Source organism: Sipha flava, unplaced genomic scaffold, assembly GCF_003268045.1.
Source record: "Sipha flava isolate LNK unplaced genomic scaffold, YSA_version1 44_pilon_pilon, whole genome shotgun sequence".
Taxonomy (NCBI): domain Eukaryota; kingdom Metazoa; phylum Arthropoda; class Insecta; order Hemiptera; family Aphididae; genus Sipha; species Sipha flava.
The window spans coordinates 1,152,999-1,176,891 of record NW_020273203.1 but is presented as its reverse complement, the minus strand read 5'-3'; the positions used below and the strand labels follow the sequence as shown (position 1 = coordinate 1,176,891).

General features: G+C 32.7%; 1 protein-coding gene across 1 annotated transcript in view; it reads left to right on the top strand.

Moving 5' to 3' along the window:
• Window positions 1–23,893, top strand: part of LOC112689491 (band 4.1-like protein 4) — a gene marked incomplete in the record, with an annotated part of 94,465 nt that overhangs the window by 6,371 nt on the left and 64,201 nt on the right. Inside the window, 1 exon segment of the mRNA XM_025563229.1 lies at window positions 23,094–23,214. Coding sequence (XP_025419014.1) covers window positions 23,131–23,214 — 84 coding nt within the window.

Below are 23,893 nucleotides of genomic sequence, written 5' to 3'. Positions count from 1 at the left end.
ATTGCGGGACGCTCTCCGCAGCATGTGATGTCACGTGTGCGTATTGTGCATGTATTAGGTATTATTGTTGTTGTTATTATTATCATATTGTGCGCAGCGTCCGCGGCCAATTCTCAGGCAGGCGGACGCGCGGCAACGTGACGACACGACCGTCGTGGTACGCGGCCGGCATGTCCGATGACGACGACGGGCCACCGTTAAAACAACGACCGCACCACGAATCATATACGTAGCGCGAACCTCGCCCGACCGCCGCCGGCACTTCCGAATTCCTCCGCGATCGCGGTGTATACGCTTATTACATATTACATTACGAATGTACGTGTGCGCGTTGTCCGTCCGAGCGCGCGAGCGTAAGGCTGCAGACGGCGGTGTACGTAGTGATTGTTTTATCGTTTTACCGTACGTTATTACGATCACACGACACCGCGATCGTTTCCACCAGCGTGCTTACACCCCGCCCGTCCCTCATCGAGGTTTGTTGTCCAGCGGTAGACCGACCGTATTGCTCGACGCGATCTGTCGCGTTCGCCGTACAACTTGTGCGCGCGTTGTGTTGTACACGGTCTGGTGACCCTTGGTAGGGGATTTGAAGATATTTAAGAAATACCGGTATGTTTTCGTGCACGCAGCTTGAAAAATGTACCGATCGCCGGAACGCAAGGACGAAGGTACAACTGTTTACAAATCATCTATATGTACTATGCGCATTGGCGTAGCCAAGGGGGGGCTAAGGGGGTTATAGCCTCCCCCATGGATCGTGTTTATATGTATAATGTATTTTGACTATTTAATAGAATCAATGTTCGTTTTAATCAAAGGCTTATTGATGTTATGCCACTTGAAGGACTTATTCCGGCCAATTTAAATATGTATGACGATAAAAATATTGTGAAAGCTGCTAAAATATATGTCCAAGATCTCCATGATGATACTTCATCTACAATCAGAGCTGACCTGTTCATATGGAGGCAACAATAGAGTCAAAATACTATTCCAAAACCGAATTCTGCTCTTGATTCACTCTCTCATCGCACCAATCTTCGACCTAACATTAAAATACTTTTACAATTATTCGCCACGTTACCAGTTACCTCTTTCACTCCGGAAAGAACGTTTTCAGCACTTAATCGCTTAAAAATTTTTTTTAGAAGCACTATATCGGAAAACAGACTGAATGGGTTAGCTATGGCTTATATAAATAAAAAAAGAGCAATTCGATGAAAGTGAAATAATAACTGAATTTGCCAGAAATTCGCCTAAGAGGATGCAGCTGTCAGAGTAGAGCAAGTGACTGAACACTAAAACCAAAATTATTATTATTATTATAAATTATATATTAATAACATTAATAAATATTTTTAAAACTATACTAAAATGCTTGATTAAGTTTAGAAACTTGGTGGTAGATGGTGGGGGGGGGGTTAAGGGTGAATTCTCATATCCTCTCTTACCTTACTTATCCAAAAAAGTGGTTAACCCTCTCATTTAAAAATCCTGGCTACGCCACTGACTATGTGTAACGATAATAAAGAAAAAAAAAACAGTTTCGTCAAGTATTAATAATAGACGTGTACATTATGTGATTGTGTTACTATTTCTCTTTTGCGAAATTTTCAATTATTTATTCAGAGCCACTAATGTTAGTCATATATTTGTCAAATCTTAAAACGTCCATGGTGTAGGAACCGAGATTGTTCCATTGAACAAGGTATACGGTTTGCATACCAATTAAGGTACATATTATACCGTGCAGGTTATGAATATGTACAAGTGCAATATCAATGTGATATTGTCACCAGTGGCGGTTCATGCTTTGGTGCACAGGAGCACGTGAACCACCACTAAAACAAATTACGTAAAGAATTATTAGATTCCTTTAGTAAATGATTACCACGCACATGGTCTGTGATTAACAAAAATATTTATTAACAAAATAAAGTTTTTGCAGATTTTCGTGTTGAGAAGTGTGTCTGTTACACGTTCGTTGTGCTCCGGGTGGCCGTACCAATTGATATTTAGCTCGAACAACATTTATTTTAACGTCGCTTCGTTGAAACGAAAGGCATTAACCTCCCCCCCAAGTTTCCCCTATTCGCCTCATTGTTATTTACAAACATAATACGAATAGTCGAGTTAGGAGTTCAGTTCTAATTTCGTGTACCTACCAAAAATCCGAGCTGAAACCTTTCGATACGTCATTGTTTCACTGTACACGTGTTCATGTGCGCGTGGTTGATCCCGAGTGGTAAGGTTTGGGATTTTCAAGTCTGTACTCGAATCGACTAAGTAATAATGTATTATCCGTATGAAATGTACATCGTAAATCACGCGCGATGAATGAGCAAAGCTGAAATCATATGTTCAACTGCTGAGAACTATAAATCATAACGCGGCGAAACGGTACACGCGAATCATTTTGTATTAGTGTCTACTTTTTGTAATTCGATAACCACAACCAAAACGTATTTGACACCTCTAGAAACCCGTAGCTCTTCAGGCGCCGTTCCTGACCGGAATTCTATACTTTTAATCCGCCACCGCGGGTTAACTAGGCGCATAATGGGATATTGACATTATTACTAGACCGTCGGCATCATGTTCTATAAATCCGTCGTTCGCCGTGCGACCGTGTTTAATTCGCGACTAGATTTTCTTTCCCGAAATCTTTTGCGTGTCGATCATCACTGATAAGTGTTCACGATTCGCGATATAGACTAGACGGAAAAAAGTTTTCCGAACAACTTTCGTACGACCCTTCGACAGCGAACCTATTAGCATAGTACATTAAATTATTGGTTATTATTAATACATTTTTTACGGTAAATTTTTTGATTCTGCTTTTTTTTCCTTTTTTTTTTTTTTTTTTTGTTTTCTAATTGAACTTTGAAAACGATCGTCATTATATCACGCGCCGTTGTCGAATTCAAATAATGCGCGCAGGAATTTAATGGTCCACACGGCGTGTCTCCGGCGCCGCCGTGACGACGAATTAGCCGCCGCTTGGACGTGACAAGTACACGCGGACGTGCCGCATTTAAGATATTATTTTATCGCAGTAGCTCGTGTCACCATGATTCCGTCGTCGAACACGAGACTGGTGCACCACGTCTTCACGTTGCTACGTTTTTATTGTCGACGAGCTTTGATGGCAGCGAAAAAATCGGTTCCAACGATTTTCGTGAACCACAAAGCCTAGGGTGAAACGGTAGGATAAAAGCGTATAAAGGATAACTAGTGAATACCGTGATTTGTATTCGTTTATTGTTAATTATTTAATATAAATTAATACTTGACAGGGACGAAAATTGTGTGCTTGTGCGACACACTTTGTGTAATACGAAATGTTAAGTGTGTAGTACGAAATTAAAAAATGTGTTGTAGTTCTATTCTCTATATTATGGTATTTGTTTTTAATTTTACATTTTTTTTTTTTTTTTTATTAAATTATCTTACATATTTTTAGAATTCCAAGATGTATCATCGGAAAAATCTAAAGTACCAACTATTTTAACTGTGTTACTCATAACTGTTAACGTTTGAAAGGGGAGTATGATAAAATCTTTAAGTGTCTTTAAGTACGAAAAATGATATATTTTAGCCTCTGATATTTGATATACGATCCATGTTCGCACATGTATTTCTAAGAGATGATACTCATATCTAGCCGTACTATTCGATAAAGAATAGAAACAGAACAACTAAAGATTGCGTGATGTATACAAAATACGTTTCTAAACGCAAAAAATATTATGTGCACATTAATTGTATTTTCAGTTATCAATAATTACGAAACTCTTGTGTAAATACCGGATTCAGTTCATACTTTAAAACAAAAACTCGCATTCACACTGCAGAAGCAAGACTTTATACATAAATTCCTCTATACAATAAGCATACACGGGTGACTTCTGTAATATTAGTATTTTTACATTTTTTAGTTACAATTAGTTTTAAATGTTATTATTTTTAATTTTCTATTCTATTATTGAAGGAATTTATTACTTACCCTAAGTGTATTCTAAAAATCAAAGTGTTTTGTCAAATATTCCGGGTTCACAGTAAAAATAGTGAAAACGTGGACGTCAAACAACTTATGATTGACGAATAAAAATATAAACTTTTTACACTGCATGGGGCAGTTCAATTAAATAAAAATGATTAAAATGTATTAACATAGTAAAATTGAATTTAAAATTGAATTTTAATACCTAACTAAGAGTTATTTTTTAATATACAAATATTAACATAATCTTCTGATTTAATTATGTCGATTAGTATAAAACTTGTTTACAACAATTTTTTTTACTGCTTTATTAAGTATAAAATTATATAACGTATTAATAAAATCTAAAAAATAAATCACAGCGTAGAATATTAATACATACATTAGAAACATTGTCCGTGTGAATTGAAATAATGAAATTGTATACAGAAATATTGAATAATAACTTTAATTCTCTATGAATTATTGGGTTTATGATTTATGTGAAAATGCATTATATAAAAATTATAATACTTATATAAAATTATAAAATGTAAAATATTGTATTTTTAAAACTGTTATTATGAATAGTATATTTTTTTAAATTATTGACAATTTTTTTATATAAAATATTTGAATTATAAATTACGACACAATTACATTTTAACAAGTATATAATATTGTCGGATGCGGGTTTTTTCTAATTCGTGTAGCAGGTAGTGTGAACTAATGAACTTGCGCCGTCGTCATTAGTTCACTTTTATCGGTCGCGCTTTCGGTTCCACGCGCGTAACTATTACCGTGTTCGCGGTGTCGCGTCTTTGTTAACCATCGAGATTTACCAAAACTATCTATGTTTCTTTTTCTTTTTTTTTTTTTGTTATTACGCATCGGCCCGTTATAAAAATTATTATATTACGCTTCTTCGTCGTCGTGTTTTATTTTTATTTTTTTGTTCGTCGTCGAAAAAAGTATATTTTCGCCCGTCGTATGTGCACCCTCGCTCGTCACCGACACTTATTGTCGTCGTGTGTGCGTTCTCGTTCGCCACCGCCATTTCGTCCATCATGTGTGCGCTCTCGCTCGCCACTGACATTTCAACCCGTCGCCGTTCGCGCTGTTCGTTTGTGTGTGCGCCCCTAACCGCCATCGATACCTTGGCTTCATCACCAGCGAAGACATTTACTAACGCGAAGCAATTACTTGGTAATTTTAATTTGTAATATTTTTAGTATTAAGTTTTTAAATTTGTAATTTTGATTCTCGTCTAGATATAATAGCTCCTCCGTCCCGATATATGTTTTAGTTTTTTCAAGATTATTTATTATACAGTCCACTATTCAGAAAATTATATTATTTTATTCTTCTGTTAATTTTCGTTGCCAGTTTCATTTTTTGATCCGTTATCTACGTTCCGATAGCTCTCAGTTGAACGTATCCACGGAGACATCGAGCGTACAATTATATTTTATACTATACAAACATTATTTATTAATATTTATTTATATATATATTTTATAATATAATAAATATTTTTTGTATTGTTATTATATATAAAATATTCGTGTTAGAATATTAAGAATATTGATTATCTTTGAAATGTGAATTTATGATTTATTGATATTAAAAAACATTATAAATGAGTCATTATAACAAATGTCACTTATAATGACAACGTAAAATTTTTATTTTTATGACTGCTTTATTTAAGGGTAAACAGCAGGCTGTCTATGTACGTTCTAAAAGAAGAAATGGGTAAAAAATCGTTGAAAACATTTATAGTTCACATGCACAAAGGGTATTGACAATATGGAACTCTTTGACAATAAACACGGTTAAACGGTTAATGTTAACTAAAGTATGGTGTATAGGAAAAAACGACTAACAAAAAAATAAATAAATGTCTGGGGCATCGACAACATTCCGGTTGGCCAGATGACTCAAAAAGGACAATTTTGTGATGCGTTCCCTTTGTTCATTTATAACATATATAGATATATATTCGATCACCTACACCTGTTTTTTGCTCTGTTCTAGTTTAATGGGAAACAAAAAACATCACAGATAAAGCAATAGCATGAAGTGCGTTTTATGAGGAATAATCTAATGATTTACAAATTATACGAAAACAAAAGTTTCATGAAAACAATATATAATTTAAAGCGATAAATAAATTAGTAACATTAGATTTGATTATAAAACGATTACTAGTAAATCGATTAAAATCCAAGTATAATGTCTACATCGTCGTGCAAATGCACATAATAATATTCAACTTATCTATTTACTAATTATCTTAAAAAAGATATTTTATTCTTATTTATGATTACTTACATGGGTTTAGTTTATTATGTTTAATGTGTTAGTTTAATAGCTTTATTGTATAAAGCTACCTATTAAAACATTTCCTTAAAAATAAATGTACTTATAGTTATTTAATTTTTAAAATCAAACTATTGGTCCGAACAATTTCTAAGTGTTTTGTTTGCTATAGAGCTAGAATATTTTATAAGTAATAAAGCACGATTTAGAAAATACAAATGATTAGACGTATTACGTGTTCAGACGTGTGGGTTCAAAACGAGGGATGTTTAATAGGGTAATGTAGAAGGGCCCGAATGAATAGAATCGCTATAATAGTAATAATAACAATAATGGTTCGCAATTGTCATACATTCCATCTATGCGATTATAATCATAATATTATTGTTAAACTGTAAAATTAGTTTTGTCAAATCCTTTGCTTTTCAATAGAATCCCCTATGCTATCATACAGTTCCGCGTCATGGATTTCAATCTATGTTTGTCTATAGTATATAAAATGTTTACCGATAAATTTTGTTTTTTTTTGTTTTGTAATTTTGTGACGGAAAAAATCAATTCTTTATTCATTTCACCGTCCATTTACTATATCATTCAATTCGCCCGCAGTATTTATTTGAAAATGAAGTTTTATACATCATGACGTTTGTTAATCTAGAGTTTTATGTTTTATAAACAAGACTCTTTCAAGTATGAAATCAATATTATGATATCTAAATGCAAGCTACTTCCGAACAATTTAATTAAATGTAAAATGGAATTGTTGGATACTCATTGCTATAACTATAGAGTATTTGTTTACCAGTATATTTTTCGTAACGTATATTATATTCACAAATCGTAACTGTCTTTGTATTAAATCATTGATGAAAACAATATATATATCTCATATTTAACAACCCATATTATCTTTTCGAATGTCCTAGAGTGTTTCGATATTTTACGAATATAAGGATGCACAATAAAGTCCGAAATTAAGTTTGTAAGATTCCAACGAGATTGTTTTGGAGAGAAAATCATTGTTGAGAAATAATGAAAGAACAGATTTTTGTGTATTTGCCGGGTGGAACGAGACACTTTCAGCTGTTAATAATCACGTATAGTTCCACTCAAAACGTTGGTTTTCCAATAAATTTTAAACAATATACATTTTCTAAACGTTATGGTAACGTTCATTTTTTTTAACGTCTCTAATCTAGAAATTATATAGCATCTAAACACTTCCCACAAGTCTTCATGGATATATACTGACCTCGATCCTGCACTAAAATAGGCGAAATAAAATATCAACGATTAATAGAATACTCTGGAGTCCATTTATAGCGTTCTCATAACTCACAAGAGTCATAACAGTTGTGAAAATCGTGTTTTCCTCTAGACTCTGGATTGTTATAGTAAGTCATAAAATCTGACAATAGAAAATCGTAAATCTACCGAAACGCTTATATGCCGTGTAACGGAAATATATCCATGAATACCATATATATATATATGTGTGTGTGTGTGTGTCTGTATTTTTTATCTTATTCCATTCTATACTGTCATTATATAGTATAACTGAAATGTTACTGTATTGATAATTAGTGAAAGAATTTGGAAATCGGTTACCTAGATATTATAATATTTATCCAAGAATCTATGTGCTGTACCCTATACATCAGTTAATACAAGATTTGTTTGAACTATTCAGCGAAAATATAATATTTTTACTCCATCAATCGAAACATGTTATACATCTAGAAAATATGTTAACGGTACCTATTATCAATAATATAACATGAAATATATTATTTTTTTACTTCAGAGTTTTTAATTAAAAACGGTTTCTATTGTCTCGTTGCGATTGAAACACTGCCCTGATTTTATAACGCAATTATTATTATTTACTATTATAATTCTGAGAAAAAATATATTATCATATTAAACATCAAAATGTAGTGGGCGATCTTTGCTGCACTATTATGCTGTGTTGATTTTAAATTAAGATATCTTATCTAATATTTTCTTGATTTTGAGTTTTTCATAAAACATTATTTTCTACTGTAGTTTTGTATCCGATGTAAAAAATTATTATTTTCATCATCCGATTGTCTAACGCGGTATTTGTGCACGCCTAGGTGATAACAGTGAAGTTGTCGTTGGAATAATTCTAGAGTAGATCGAGAAAGGAGCCCAATTACACAGCTGCCGGTATTGTCACGATTGCAGAATAAGTGCAACTATATAATGTTTTAATGTGTATAAGGTCGCATTCGACCGGTTTGCGCGGTTCACTTCTTTGTGGAAGAGGACGGTGAAAAACATAGACTATATATATACATATATATTCTAATTCTGTAGTAGTGGTGGTGCTGTGTAGGAAGTAAATCCTTGTAATATTAGTTGGAATCGTGAACTATACGAGTAAACACTAACACAATAGTGTATTATCAGAGTTCTTCGAGTGCAAAAGTGTCGCAGTAAAAACATTTTACTGAGGTACGAATAAAGTTAACATATTTTATGGTACACGTACTTCATAGCACTCACTTACTTGCCAACATAAATGTGTTGTGATATCTTTCATTGAAAATTTTACGTAATAATTTGATGCAATTTTTAAAGGAATAGAAATCGTGAAAGGATCGTGCAAAATGTTCAAAAACTACCGTTAAAAGTTACTAGAAGCTGTTAAAAATCATAGTTTTATGACTGTCTTAAAACTACTAAATGTGGAAATTCAAAAATTTATTTTTGTGAAAATATTTTGATTCGACCACTATCGGCAAAAACTAACACAACAATTACATCAAAAGTACGATAACGTGTTTTTGAATAAAATTACGTATCTAATTACGCATCAATCAAAAGTAGCTCTGGAACGGAAGCACTTGTGCGTTTCTTTAAACGTGTATCGAACCATCTTCAATTTTCACTTTCCTTTATTCTTTTCTTCTGTTGAAATCGCTCAGGTATATAGACATCGAACTCCTTCAGAGTCGTCACGGTCGCGCCCTTTAATGATGGCGTTGTGTACATTTTTATTTTTTATTTTTAAATTTGTATTAAAAGTAAAAACTCGACGTATAAATCCATTGTTTTTTCCGTATGGGTTTTTCACTCTTGATGGTGGGATACGCTCGAGTGGTCGTCCGGTCGCGTTGACCTACAGTGTGTACAGAACAGGTGTCTGCCAGAAGAATTACGGCACCTGCTGTCTATAACCGATGGAACGACGATTATTATCATCATTATACTATCACCGACACCGGAATAGGAAACCCGTTCGGACGTTAATGGTTCCACCTCAATTCCTTTTTATTTTTATTTTTTTTCCAATACAATCACAAATTCTATTACCGTTATAACAAGGTAACATTTTGATAATTTGTAAATTTTCCTCCGTCGACCGTTAAGCTCCGACGACGTAACACTAATAATAACAATAATCATCGAAGAAGTCCGAGGATCCGGTACGTGTGCGCGTGAGCGCGAACAATACCCGTCGGAGGTCAAGAGTTCTGCGAGCGCGCGGCGCGTGATACGATGGTTTGGAAATCGTGTCGTTTCTGAGATACGTGACCAGCTCACAATGCAAACACGTTGGCGGGATATTAATCCGCCGCCACCGTGGTCGATCATAACAATACACGTCCAATGAGTGGCGGTTTGGGTTTTCGCGGTTTTTTTTTTTTTTTTTTTGTTCGTCTTCTACCAACCCTTCCCGGCTCCTCGTTCCCAGCGCGTCACCGTCGAAACGTTAACAACCGCGCGACAGCGGTGACGACTGCACTTTTCGGTTTTCGATTTGATATCGTCGCGAGATAAACGGCCTGTACCGCCAACACGGTACACGGTACGTAATTACGCGGTAAACACACAAACGTGTCTTGTTCATTTACCGAGACGGCAGTTAAACGCAGACGCGCATGTACAGAATGCTGTGCGCGGAGACGAACGTCCGTTTCAACGTAAACCGTCGCCAGCGCTAGTGCGTGGTTTCGAGCGAGAGTCTTTCCGTCCGACTGTGTCGATTCAAATGCGTAAAATGAAAAAAAAAAAAAAATAAACGAAAAGCGAAAGTCTTGTTGCAAAAAATGTTGACGAGCACGATACGGTAGCCGACGTCGTCGGCCGAAGTCTTTGCGTTAGAGACATTATACAGGACACCGACCCGTTTGGATCGGAAAAAAAAATATGTAGCAAAGCGACAATCATTTAACGAACGGTTGAAATTTGTTCTCCAACTGTTGCCGGTTGTCCGACGAAAACACGTGCAACTTTTAGATTCGTACCACGAAGAAGGAATACACATCGTACAATCATCTCTATGTGTAGATTTATGCGCGTCGAGCGTGCATTATTATTGTTTTGCTTTTTATTACGATTATGCCATCATACCAAAAAGCATAGCACACACACACACACACACACACACACACACACACACAAAGTATAATTTTATCGAAACAAGTTTACGGACGGCGCCAAGAATAATTGAAACGTATAACATTGTACCTAGTCTAAATAATATTTTTAATTACACCACGTCCGGCCGATGCTAAAGGTGATCTGGATTAATCTCGTTTGAATTTTAAAATATTCTCACGATTGTTTCCACAAGTGTTTTTTTAACGTTTTAATATACCCAAGATGAGAGCGTACACGATTCAAGTTGGAAAATATAAAAAGTACAACGAACAATAAACTGCGGATGGAAAAAGCTATAAGGTCATTTACTTCTATGATCTAATGTGCACATTGCTATTATTAAACCCGTAAAGCTTTTTATGTACATTTAATAACATAAGAAATACGAATTTTAAATATTAAAAACAGTCTGATTAGAAATGCGTTAGTTCATAAATACTTCGACTTTATTTGATTAAATGTTTTTAGCATTGCTCAAAAAAACAAATGATTTAAAAAACAGAAATAAATCAAATACATTATCGTATAAGTCGTACGAGACTTAGGGGGGTGTACGTCCTTTTGATTGATTTTATTATCTTTTTATATTAATATTATAAAAGAATAAACTTGGCATAATAATAGTGTTTTGATCATACCGTAGTTTATTTTTGGATAAATACTAACCTTTTAGGTATTCTTATAGAGCTGGAGCGAAAGAGAGTCAACTAGAACTCAAGGTTAAATATTGGATAGAGTAAATTCATTATTCTCGGGTACTTATAATTTATATTGTAGATTGCTTATCGATACTAATAAAATGAGCGTTTGGCGTTATCTGATTAGAGTCTATATTTTACCAATCGTGTACCGTTAATTAAAAAATCGGCAGACAATCTGATTGCATTGCATTGCCGTTCTAATGATAAGTATTTACAAATTGGTTAAAATTTTAAAAAATAGGTTAGCCATTGACTTTTAATAAATTCATGTATCAAGTCTAGCAGATAGTAAACACGTATTGGAAAAATATGAAAATGTACTTCATACTGTTATTTTGCATTTATTAAGTAATATAAAATAAAAATCAGGTATAGTAAGTATGTAAAAAGTACAGCAGATAGAGATAATATTGGATATTTTGATTTTAAGGTTTAGCCACGGTTTTCAACATAGTCTGTGATTTTTCATTTGATTTTGATTATTGGAAAGTAAAAAATGAGAGATATATTTAGCCAATCATTAGAGGGTATACGCTTTGATGATTAATTACAGTGGTCGTTTGACCCAACATGAAACATTCTGAGATATTCCTTAAAAAAATCTTTTCTAGTATAATAGTGTAAAAGGAATGAACGAGAGTGTTGTTTCACAATCCCGTTGTTACTCAAGCTTTTTGTCGTTTAAGTATAGCCTCAATTAGTTTTAATAATTTTAAAATGTATTCATAATTATTATTAATTATTATTATTATAATAATATTTTCATTATTTTCTTTTATTGTGCTCGAGTTCAATTAGAATCTATTTATTACATGGAACACAAAAAGAAATATACATAACAATTCACAAAAAGAACATATCTAGTTAATTAAATCAGAGGAGGAAGTATTTCATTAACAATGCCACGGTCGGTTTTGTTGTGATTATAATAATAATTCATTACAAAAATAGCTTTGGATTTATTAACCGATTTAAATAACTGTTGAGATAAATAAATGTACTCGACAGAAGTCAAATAAAAAATTTAACGTTTTCGTTTGAAATTTTTTTTTGAGTTTCCAGGGAAGTGATTTACTTTCCTAGAGAGCTTTTAATTGACTGCTCCCATTTTTCTAACGATGTATTTAAGAAAATTGATTCCGTATTTCGCTGTATCGGAGCAGTGAGTGAAGATTGTATTTTTTTCTCTTTTAATCAACGTGCTCCGACCCCAAGAATAAATATTTTGGTTAGAAAACAATAGCAATATTTTTTCCATAAAGAAAACACCGCAACCGTTCCTGTAAAGTGTATGTTGAAAATTGTTTATGTGGACTTTTAGCGTTGTTGTTTCTTCACAACCACGGGCGCGGGTACATTATTTCGTTTTAAGGCGGTTTTTCACCGACGAGACTTTTTACATTACGTATATAGTGTTTTGATTGCACCCCATGAGCTCGATCCGTCCGGTGAAATTTTTTACCGTAACACGTCGAACGAAAGTCTGATCACACACGGAAATGCATTCGATATATTTGATTAACATTACAACCGCGGTACAAAATATATATGTGTACAACGTACGTACTATGGGATGCATTTCACGGTGAGCTGACTGAAACAACAATACGTCGGTCGATCGAAAAACAATCGTTCCCATTTAGCAGATTACGTTTCGCGGACCAACAATGACGATTGGGCTCGTCGGGCGGATACGGTAGTGGTACGCGGAATCGCGAGTGTGTTTTCGATTGCGCGCGTGGACGTACCGTGTTTGCGCGCGTCCGTCCGTCCGCCGGTCATTCTCTGCCCGTGCGACCCGAGCGTTCGCTGTCGATGCATTTGCGTTTGTGCGACGATGCATTTCGATCGCACCGACGCGTATCCCGCAGCGTATGCGTGCGTTGCGCACCGCGTTCAATATCACTTGTGCTCAGTGGCGGCGTGACGGCAGACTTTTGAGTCCCTGGACTCAAGTCAGTGGGCGGGTAGGTGGGTGTGTATCGAGTGGGTACGTAGCGTGTAGAACGAATAGTGGGGGGGGAGATTTTTTTGCAAGCTACCCTTAATATTCTTTTTAGGTGGTCGGGTGAGTGGGAAAAATCCTAACAGGACTCATGGAGTAAAATATCTCGCGTCGCCACTGCTTGTGCTTTGTGCAGTCGAATCGTGTGCGTTACACAGCAATAACGGTAACGCGCGTGCGCTTTGTTTGCCGTTCGGTTTCACGTGCCTTTGTGTTGACCATGGTGATCGGACGCGCAGGACATTATTACCTGACCGACCGGTCGGTCGCAACCGCACGGGGCCACGGAAAAAACGAAACGAACGATCGAACCTAGAACCTAATGCGACCGTTGTATTTACAACGATTCGACAATCGCGTGTTGTTACCGTCGGCACGCCGATGATCGTTTTCAAACGAAATCAACGCGTTCGGCGGCGTCACCGTACACACATGTAGTCTTGACCTCTCCCGCGGTCGATTTATATGTGTACACGACGCGTACATTTATCAAACGGGTTGTCGACCTCTTACGCACGGTGGTCGTGTGTCGTGCGTATACGTACGTGTTGTCCGCGCTATGAAACGAGTGTGTGTGTGTGTGTGTGTGAGAGAGAGAGAGAGAGAGAGAGAGAGAGAGCGAGTGAGTGAGAAAAGTCGTGGAAAAAGAAAAATAACTTTTTATAAACACTCCGCACGCACCGGTGATCTGCACCGTCGATATAGACTAGTTTGTTTAAAAATATCGAAATGCGCCGTACAAACGGGTACAGTTAAAGGAGTCCGGCAGTGGTTTTGTTCGCGCGTCGTACGGAAATCGAAAACGGACGAGTTCAAACTTTGTTGTACGCGATATTCGAGAACGAGAGAAAAAAAGAAAGAAAAAAATTATTCGTCGGTAAATTAAACACTCCTTCCGCGCGTCCGCTTCTCCCCTGCCTTCGATAGATCTGTGTTGCCCTCGTTGTCGCGGTGCGCGTACGGTACCTGCCGTATGATCAACGGAAGCGGTCGTTGGCGGCCGACAAAAACACGGTTACGCGATGACCGTATCAGAACTTGGCCGCGTTATCAGATGATGGCTTAACTGACCATGCACATTGATAGTACCGTTCACGATTATTGTCGGATGGTCGTAGGTCTACGTTGAACGCGGCTTTCTTTCTCTCGATAACCGTCCGAATTGACGAATTTCAGATTCTGTACGCACCGTAATTTATTCGTTTATCTATTTATTTTTTTTTATCAGGCCGCGTCGGAAAATTTTCTTAACGCATATCCGCGTACGCGAACCGTATTTCGAATTATAAGTTATTACGACTACATCGAGGTTCCGAGGTAAACTTATTAATGAAAATGTTTACCACAAAAATTATTTCGCATGATTTTCTAATTGAAATACGCTTTCGAACCACAATAATTCTATCGTAATCTTATTTTTTGGCGCATTTTATCGACCGTTTGTCAGATTATTTGACAATACAGTTACGTCGCGTTTCTTTATAAATGCTATATGCATCGACATTTTGAATATCTTGCAACTTAAAAATGATTAGGGGTTTGTTCTAAGATTAAAATAAGTCAATTCAATAATGAACTAATTTAATATTAACAAGGAATATCGTTATGTCAATGTATTAATCAACTCTATACTTTTTAATCATGGGCTTCTATATAAGCTGTATTGTGATTTATTAATAATGTAGATAATGACGTACTTAAGCTTGGATAAAAACGTATTATTCAATTTTGTATGGTTGTTATTTAATCCTCGGCCTGTTCGTTGTACAGCTCCTTGAACAGTATGTTTTGAATAGTTCGTCGAATGGAATTAATTTCGGTAAATTTTCAAGTACCTACCTATATGTATATAAATTATATGTAGAACTACAATGCTATTTGTTTTGCAATCGTTTAGCTTTATTGCATTTTTCAAGCCAATATTTAACAAAGAAGACGTGTACTATAAATTGGGTTGAAGTGGGGCCATTACCGTACCATTAACCAACAGTATTAAAATATGTAGCTTACAAAAAGTAAATAATTTTTCAAAATGTATTTTATAAAATTGTATTGTATAGTTTTATAATTGTGTTATTAAATCATCGTTGTAGAATAATGTACTGGTAATATTACAAAGTATTCCACTTAAATAGCTAGACACTGTAATGGTTCGTAATTTTTTTATTTACATCATGATTCGAAGAAAAATAAAACAATTTTTCTGGTAAATAATTAATTGTATTTTAATTAATTAGTACGTTTGTAAAAATCGTATGTAAAAGTGCAATTTAGTTTTCAATGTTAATATTGTAGGTTTTATATTTTTTTGAAACGAATGATTTTACATTAGCCTCAAAGCATTATATTTAAACATATGTATTTTGAAAATGTGCACAATCATTACTATACACTAACATATCATTTAATACGTCTGCTTATTAAAAGAATAATAAAATAAAACAGTATTTTGCTCTTATTTATTTTTATTTTTAAATTTATTTTAAAATACTTAAATACATAAATATCAACTTTTTGATATCTCAAGCATATACGCATGCAACAATTTTTAATAAGTTGGGATGAAAAACAATGAATGTTTTGTGTATATCATGTTATTTTATAATGTAAAAAATAGATGAAAGATAAATCCTATGTTCGATTACACCAATATAACTTAAGAAAACATTTTTCTTATTTTATATTATATACTTCAGTTAAAATTGTTTTCTTCATATAATCAGTTACATAATAAAATAACACTTTTTAATTTGATATACCTCGTGTAAATATTATTATTTAACCATGGTAGAAGTAAAATATGCCATCGCATAATTAAATATACTAAATTCTCATAGAAAACAGTTTTTTAAAATAAGCTTGAACTTTTTTTTTATGATTTGGAATTAATTTAGTTAATCATTATTTAGAACGAAAACTAGGTTAGTAACTTGTTAAGAAATTAATATAGTATAGTTTAAATTTTGCTTTTAATATTATTGACGTGATAATGTATTTGTATTTGATATAAGTATATATTTTAAAATATATTTTCTTTATAGATTTAAATAGACTGACAGTTCACTCATTATAAATTGATGGAATTTTAATTTGTATAATTTACCGCAGCATTAGTAGTAGTATTAAGTATACTTTTCGAATGTTAGATGGTATATCATTGGTGGGAGGTAGGAGGGGTTATTTGTTAATTTTTAAACTGTCAAGTGACTTAGATATTTAACAATTAATAATTAATAATTAAAATTATTATATAAATTATAAAATATATAATAAAATAAATAAAATTTAACTAAATTAAAAATTAGTAAATGGTTAATACTCGTAAATTCATAAATAAATAAATGAACAAATAGTTTATATTTACATATATATATATATATATATATTAAAAATAATAAGAAATAATTAAATAAATAAATGCTTAGCCTGGAGCATTATTGTATTTGTAAAGTATAACCGGTTTCGAATTAAAAATTCATCATCAGGTATATAATAAATCAATTAATTATAAAATTTAGGGATTATTACCCATGATTGTATTCGTAGTAAGAAGACTGTGTTCAATTATGTGATTTCGAGACGTTTAACAGTATTTTCAAAATTATGACAAGAGAAAATTAATGTTCCGTGGTGGCAAACAATATGCATTTTGTTCAGAAATTATTATTATTAAAAATAAACAATAACAAAATAAAATTTATCAAAATGGATAAAGATAATGATTTAGGTTTTCGTATCTCATTGGATGAAAAATTCTCCATTAATAAAATGTATTTTATTTTCATATTGTTCAGTATAATTTATTTGTGCGAATATAGTTCAAAAAATGTACATTAAATATTTTGATATATTTAATGAACTTATCCTCTTTTGATTAACTCATTAAAAATCGTTCCTTTCAATTATGAGCATTAAATGAATACGTCATTCTGATCATTCAGTTTAGTCTTTAGTGTATAATATACTGCTCATATAGTTAATACAATGTTTATAATTCTAAAAACTTCTTTGAATATTCACATTGTTCGATCGCCAACTATGTTTTGACGTATTCAGTTATGTTATTCAATTATGTTACAAAGCAAACATCTTCTTAAAAATAATTTTTTTACAATAAAGTTGCAAATAACCAAAGTGTTCACTTTACTCTCACATGAAATACAATTTACACAATCAAACCAATAATAAATAATAGTTAAAATACTGGCAATAAAATATTGTTGATAAGAAACTGATTCGAGATTTGATTTATTATGAAACATTGATCATCCGTAGAAAATAACTAAGGAGCTGTACACTGTTCAGCTTAAGATTATTTACTGACCTATTATTGCATAGATTTCATTAGTTAATTTATTGTTACCTATAGGTAATTGATGACTATTATGTACAGTTATTTCAAAATTGTAATCTTTCGTAATATTTTTTGCAATAATTTATTAGTCATACTAAATCAAATTGCATGCATATAGTTTATACTTTGCATAAAAGTATAATTCGATGAGTAAAAATTATTTTGAATTTTAAAATATGGTATGCGATTTATTACAGCAGATTATATTACTAATTACTACTCTTCTGATGTATTCGAGCTTATTGATAGCTTAACATTAATTATTATTTATTTAGCTTCCAGTCATTTGATTATTTTTGAATAATCGCAGTTTAATCGTTTGACCATCGATCCATAATATCTTGTTCCAGTTTTAATATCATCCTTAACATTACGTTTTAATGCAATTCGAGTTTGTATAATTTAAATTTGAATACCAATATGATTTACCGTGGTATTTTACCATACCGTCACGAGATAAAGCTGACTAATGCCTATTATACAGTGCCATCAAAGGAAATGTAAAAAAAAAAAAAAACAATAACAATAAGGGATGAAACATTTTCAAAAAATATAAAATAATAATAATAAAGAATAATCGATAAGTTTTTAATTTTTTTCCTCTTGAAAGGTTCGATACGGCTGTGTTACGTATCTATAAACGATGATGTGCGGTATAATTTTTATTTTTTTCTGAACGCTATAACGTGAAATAAGTAAAAAATTACGACGTGACGAGTCCGTGAGATATTACGGAAGAATACCGAGGAACGTCGTCACAGAACAACCCTTGCCCCGTCGGTTTACTCACGTCGTCGTCGTCGTGACGGTGGTATTAACAAACCGTTTAGCCGACAAATTGGTTCCGAACGCGCGAAGGCAAGGAACGACTCCGTTCGTATGCTGCGGCGTAATATTGTAATAATGATAATATGTCAGTGTAACTAGAGCGTGTGATAAAAAATATTTATCCAGTGGCGTGTAGCAGTGTTCGTACTTACGTGATTTGTAATGTTTGTAATACGAACAACAATAACGTACCGTTCCAACGCCTCGGTTTAGCATAATGTATTACTATTATTGCTATTATTATTTAGTATCATCAACATCATCATCGCCTTCGTCAAATGTCGCCGTTTTCGTCGTTGTCGCCATAACTATTATTATGGAATTTTAACAGCCGTCGATTTTTCTTTCGCGTACACCCATCCGTGTATGCGTATATGCATTCCTAAATAGCTATGCTCTGTGTTATAGTACTACGTGTACGCGTCCCGTCGAGTTGATTTGCCAAGTCTCGTCACCGTGCATAATAATAATATTAAAATATCATAACGTCAGCACGTCCGTCATAGATTGGGGGAAATCGGATGACGAGTAAAAAATATTTTGAATGTAAACAAATGCAAAAATTCACGTGTCGCATTCGGATATCGTTTACTGCACTATCCAAAACGCGTTATATAGATGCGTTTCGATAGCGCTCGGAAATCCTGGTAACGCGTTCATTATAACCACAACATCGTACATTGTATTCTTATACTACTTATAATAGTTCCACGAGAAACAAGCGAACGCTGTAGTTTTCGAACAAATCCGTTGCAGAACTCAATACATAATATTATATGAACAGGCGAGTAACACAACACTATAGTCTATGTAATACTGCAATCACGCGCACAAGAATTTATCACTTTAGAACAATATTTGTATTTTATTTACTAGGTTCTAAACTTTTAACGCCGTAAACAATTTTGATTAGTACGTCTGATATATTATCCTATTATATTACTATCAAACATATTAGTATCTACTATTATTTCTTGTTTTTCATACATTTTAGTTAAGTTGATAGATTTTAATGTTTGAACTCCATAAATTTTAAATTAATAATGTTTTAGTTTTAGTTTTTATCGCCAATAATAATCGTTGCATCATCGTAGACGTTTCTTGAAAAAAGATTTTAATAATAATAATAATAAAAATAAATAATAATATATGAAGAATATTACATTAAGATTTAATGCGATGTGCACAGTATGAGAAGATGAAGGTACTAAATCGTAGTGATAAAAAACATCGTTTGATGTTGTAATAATTTTATATCGGAAAATAAACACCCCTGAAATTTCTCTAGGTTCAATAGATCTCTTACACAAAAAAAAAAAAAACGATAAAGAATCGTATAAAAAAAATAATTAAGATATTGATAAAACTGACATTTATATTGATGATCGTGTTTAATTTGACGTATTGTGTGTTTTTATATACTTAATATAGGGTTTTCAATATTCTGTATGTACATACTCCTAACGATGGAAAAACTGTTGAGGAATAATGAATTTGGAATGTTTGTGAATGTAAAGGTTATTTGTCATTTAGAAATACTATTAAGAGGCAAATGTTAAAATTGTACGTGATTAACATTTTCAATCCATAAAACGTATCATACCGTACGACGTATTACAATAACCTTAGCCCAATTAATTCAGGAGAAATATATGATTCTACCCTTGATTAAATATTTGTATTTGCATTGAATGGAGGGTTTGCCAAAAAAGTAATCGTTCGCCTGGTATTGCCGTGATCATTGTTGCGTTTAATTTACACAAAACCATAAAGTTTGGTATTTGTTGAAATACATCTTTCTGTATAATATACTGGATTCGATAGTGATATACAGATAAAAGAACCCTATTACCACGCTCTATTGGAAATCGACGTAGACATTGAAAACTGCAATAAAGTTGAAGTTTGGTTTCTATATAAACGAAATAAGTGTTTTTATTTTCCAGGAATTTATGTACACGATATAACGTTATTTTTTAAATATGTATATATGCATTCAGGGGCATGTCAATGGGGGGGGGGGGGGGGGTTTACAAATTTATAAAAAACGTATTGTTTAATATTTTTATATAATTTAAGTTTAATATTATAAACATTTGCAAGGATTATTTATATAATCTATTGTCGATGTATCTAGTACTATAAAATCAATTATTACCAAAATTATTATCTTGTAAAATAATACATATACATATACAATATACATTTGAAATGCGTAGTAGGAAAAATGTTGAACCATCTCCCCCCTGAATAAAATTTCTTGAGTCACCCCATATATGCATGTATAGTTTAAAGAGAAAATCAATTACACATTTTAATTATTACTTTACATTATAAGTTCATTGAATTCTCACATTATGATACAGATTATACGACCAAGTATGTATAGGTATTTTTCACAACATTTAACTTCGTGAAAATTAATCATGAAACTTTTTTTTGCAATGTTTAAGTAACTATTGGCGTAGCAATTTGGTATTTATCTTTATTTAAACAAACGAACATGCAACAACATTTTTATATCTTCAATGTTTACCCTTCGATTTTTGTAATGATTAAAATTAGATTAAAATAATTTATTTATGTTTAAAATTGAGTTAATTAAAGAACAATGTATCATAATAATAAGTAAATCTTATAATACGTTTGTGTTTGTTAATTAAAATTTTAAAGGTTGGACAGTTTAATTTCAGAACATCTTTAGTATTTTTGTACATAATTCATTTGTACACATTTATTTAAAATGAAAAACAGGATTTGTAGGATTATTTTTTACATAAAACGAAAAACGGTTAGGTTAATAACAAACAATGCAATAAGTTTATTTATTTTTTACAAATCATATTTGCACATTTTATAACAGGCTTTTTAAATAAAACTGTTGTATGATAATTGTAGATATAGACCATCGCTTCCCAAAATTTTTTTCTGCCGGACCCCTTAGAGATAATAAAAATGACCGCGGACCACTTAGTACAAATAAAAATTATAAAACAATAATAAATAATAATACTTTGTATATTTTAAATTTAAGATCGCGGACCCCCTCCGGTATACGTGCGAACCCTTAAGGGTCTGCGGACCACAGTTTGGGAAACGCTGGTATAGACTATGAATTGGGTAACATGAAGTATTTGTAAAATTTAAATTGTACAATCAGCTAACGTTTTATGGATGCACATGGTAAATAGCAATAAATACCGTTTTTTTTAATTCAACTTGTACATACATTTACATATTATTATCTTATTTAATTTTTTTTATAATACGCTACTATTTCATGCTTTTTGTACTTTTCTGTCATCTTGCATAAATGAACAATCGGGCTATGTGTTAAGAATACAAATCGCAATGACTCAATAACTAAACAAATTATTTATCTTCGCCACGTAATATGCTGATACTTTCCCAAGATAAGCTATACGAGAGAAAATGGCGATGTTCGTCAAAATCGATCATCTATCTGACTACAATATAATTCTTACCACGATGGTTTTACGATTAAATATTTAAGTTTGAAAATTTCTTCATTGGAAATCATCGTGAACCTATATTTCATTCGTGTTTATATAATATTTACCATTTCATTTCTACGATTTGAGGAAAAGATTTATCACATTTTTTTGAGAGAAGTAAAACTCCAAGAAATCCCTGTTTCCCAACGGATAGCCTTATCCTGTTAATTCTTTTTTGGCCATTTTCGAAGAACGGTGATTTTTTTTCTCTCAGAATATGTCTTTCGGGCTGCTACACTCTTCTCACCACTGTCTTATACATTTGTATTATTTTTACTAGCTTATCCATCGCGCGTAAAAGTTTGGGGTATTTCGCGTAAATCGCATTTACGACCGAATGTTTTGGACAACGTCCCGCGGGTTAAGTTGTAATGCTCCCGCTCCACTCACATGTTCTCTCAGCGATTCCCCGAGGACAATATCCCGAATTCCATTCCGGTTGACCGACCGTATGGGAAATTGCGGTGGGTTACATAAAAATCCAGTTTAATCGAAGTCGCTTTGAAAAAAATGGTTCCATTAAAATAGTCGGAGAATGAATGGAATCGGTCGCAAAACAAACAAAACAATACAGAGCAAGCACATAATATATTATGTAAAACGCTGCGGAACGATACCGGCAAACATTATTTCAAATTAAAATGCTAAGAACGAAAAAATGTTCCGTATAATGGGTGTAGTTAATATCTTTAAAAGACTCATTGATATTATTTCATAGGTTTTGCGAATAAAGAAATTAATCGTTTAAAGGTCACTAAGATGAACGAATAAAAGGGTTTTTGTAATCGGTGAATAATGTTACTGATGATTTTTTTAATTGGAACGATAAACGTTTGTATAATAAAACATCATATTTTTTTCTATTAAAATATACGCACGCGAATAATAAATAATTTATAAACATATTAGATATATCATTTTATTGTTATTTATAAACATTATTGAAGGTATGTTTTTATTATTTTTTTCATAGATTTCTTTGGGAAGACATATTGCAAAGAAATATTACGATGGGTTGTTTTTGTACCAGCGCTCGGACACACCACTGCAAGATCGTGTTGCTCGACGACCAAGAACTCGTGCACGAAGTACAGGTAAAAACAAAAAAAAAAAAAATTAATTAAAGACCGTTATTTATTCATATACGAGCAGTTAGATATTCGTGAAGATCAAATATTGTAGTTGTCTCTTATCCGTTTTATTAAAGACTTGTAATCATTTATCAAATACTAAAATCACAGAGGTCAGTTGTTTCCAAACTGGGAGACGCAAGGCAAATATTTATATTGTATATTACACTATCATATATTTACATTTAGATTGGCAGAAAAATTATTCTAATAGTTTAGTTTTCAATTCCTTTTTCAATCAACATAACTATTTATAATTTAATTTAATTTTTAATTTTAAATTTACACATATTTTATTCGTACTGTTTTTCGATGTTTAAAATAGGTATGAAATGTTTTGCCATGTTGAATTAATAGCAATCGCATTGAGGGATTTAAATTTACATGTAGTTATATAACCGTGTAATATTAAAATAATCTACTCAAACATTTTTAATTGAAAATATTCTTAGAGTACACAAGGTATCTGACATTCGAAAGTTACAATATGTACTACACGATAAACTGTTTTAAAGGCCATTGATAAACTAAATTCGTTCGTAATAAACATTTAACGGGTTCGCCACCGTGTCTAATCAAACGTTTTCGTAGCACAATAATTTATGGACATGCAATGTACGAAATTAGTAGGCGTGTTTCTCAG